Source organism: Aplysia californica, unplaced genomic scaffold, assembly GCF_000002075.1.
Source record: "Aplysia californica isolate F4 #8 unplaced genomic scaffold, AplCal3.0 scaffold00018, whole genome shotgun sequence".
Classification (NCBI taxonomy): Eukaryota; Metazoa; Mollusca; class Gastropoda; order Aplysiida; family Aplysiidae; genus Aplysia; species Aplysia californica.
In genome coordinates, this window is record NW_004797288.1 from 1,790,944 (window position 1) to 1,792,796 (window position 1,853).

General features: G+C 41.2%; 1 protein-coding gene across 1 annotated transcript in view; it reads left to right on the forward strand.

The window, feature by feature from the left end:
- LOC101852299 (GTP-binding protein RAD) overlaps nt 1–1,853 on the forward strand; it is a gene marked incomplete at its 5' end in the record, with an annotated part of 91,279 nt that overhangs the window by 83,555 nt on the left and 5,871 nt on the right. Inside the window, 1 exon segment of the mRNA XM_035971603.1 lies at nt 1,225–1,408. Within this exon segment, the coding sequence (XP_035827496.1) occupies nt 1,225–1,408 (184 nt within the window).

Consider the following 1,853-nt stretch of genomic DNA (forward strand, 5'->3'; position numbering starts at 1 on the left):
TGTGTGTGTGTGTGTGTGTGTGTGAGCCTATCCTTTCGAATTGTTTGGAGCATCGGGTGAATCAGTCCTTTCGCCCTGAATCCTCCCCAAAGAGATGCAATGGCAGACCTCAGTAGCGGGCATCTCTTCAGCTAGTGCTCCAAATCTTGGGGCTCCTCGCTGCATAATGGACAGATTGGGTCCGATGTTTTGTCTATTCTATTTTTTAAGGCCCTTAGCCCCAGAGAAGGGACCGGTCCTGATTTTTGCCAGTAGTGACTGGTCGCCGCGGGATTTAATTTGTGCCTCTCGTTTCAAGGAAATGACTGTGTATATTTCCTTCGTCCGCGCGTGGGATATCGGAGGTTCTTTGGTTATCAGTTTTATCTGGGCGTATGCACTTCCAAATGCAATTTGGTGGCATCCCCATGCTGTTTTAGTTGTTGCCGTTCAGTGTTATTTTCTCCTACTAATTTAAGGCTACATCGCCCTGCACAACCGTATTTTTACGTCATTTTGTTTTTACGCCTCCTTATTTTCACTCCATCTTAAATGTTTTTTCCCCTCCAACTGATGTTCACTCCATAAGTACAACGTAATTTCCCCCTCTCAATGCCTGGACACTTTAAACCACGTAGAAATCTTCCTCCTTAAAGCAAAGTTTAAACATCTCAAGACATGAATATCCAACTTGGCTGTCGACCCAAAGTCACGAACATCAGACCTTTTCATGATATGTTGACTTACTCTAGTGAACTTCAGGATAGCAGCATTATTTTTGTTCCTTTTGTGAAAAGAAGGCCCGGTCCAAACGACTAAATAACAACAAAAACCCATTTAGACAAACAATTCAACAACAGGAAATTTCAGACGTGAAAAGCATGCGTCTTTCTCAATCTTAGGTCAATAATTTGAACCCATCCTTAAATTGTGCAGAAGCTGAAGAGAAAAATCCATACAAACAACTGTCGTTTAATTGTTCAAAATATGTCAATCCTCTACAGTCTCCGAGAGAACAAAATAGAGCTCTCTATTTTTGGTACAATCATTTACATACTCATTTGTGTAAACATTTACATTTTTATTTGCATACTTCACAAACAGCTTTCCTTCAGGCCATTCAAAGACTCGGGTTTTATCCTTAGCTTCACTTTTGGGCTGATGGGTCATAGTCATAGGGGTTTTTTTTCGTTAGTTGATGACGTTTTTCTGAAACTTCCAATTCTTTCTTCGATCTTTCTACAGGACCTACATTCCGTACCCAACACAGATGCCTTTGTTGTTGTCTTCACCATTGATGACCGCTCCACTTTTGAAAGAGGCACAGATCTTCTGTACGAACTGCGAAAAATTGACATGTGGGCGGGGCCTGTCATTCTCGTGGCTAATAAGTGCGATCTTGTCAGGACGCGAGACGTATCAACAGAAGGTATGATGATCGTTTTGTTATTTGTTTCGTTTTCATTTTTTTTGTATATGGTCGCTTTTAAGCGCAAGGGGGCTATCCCGGAAAATGCTGTTTTGAGAAAATCTATAGTAAAGTTTTGGACCCTTGCTCAGTTTCTTTAAAATACAAGGAGAATTTTCTCTATAACCTATCAAATATATATGCCAACGAAAGCAAACTTCTCCTATAGGTAGGGCAATGCCCACTTTTGGTGTAGGACAAGATTTATGGAAACCCTCGAAATCTTAGTTAGCCCGCTTGTCCTTACAAGTGACCATTTAACAATTCCAGTCGTATTTGTCCTGTGACGTTTTGGACGAAAAGGAATTTCAAACAAGGCAAACCAAAACGTCACATCAAAACCTGTGTGTGTGTATGTGTGTGTGTGTGTGTGTGTGTGTGTGTGTGTGTGTGTGTGTGTGTGTGT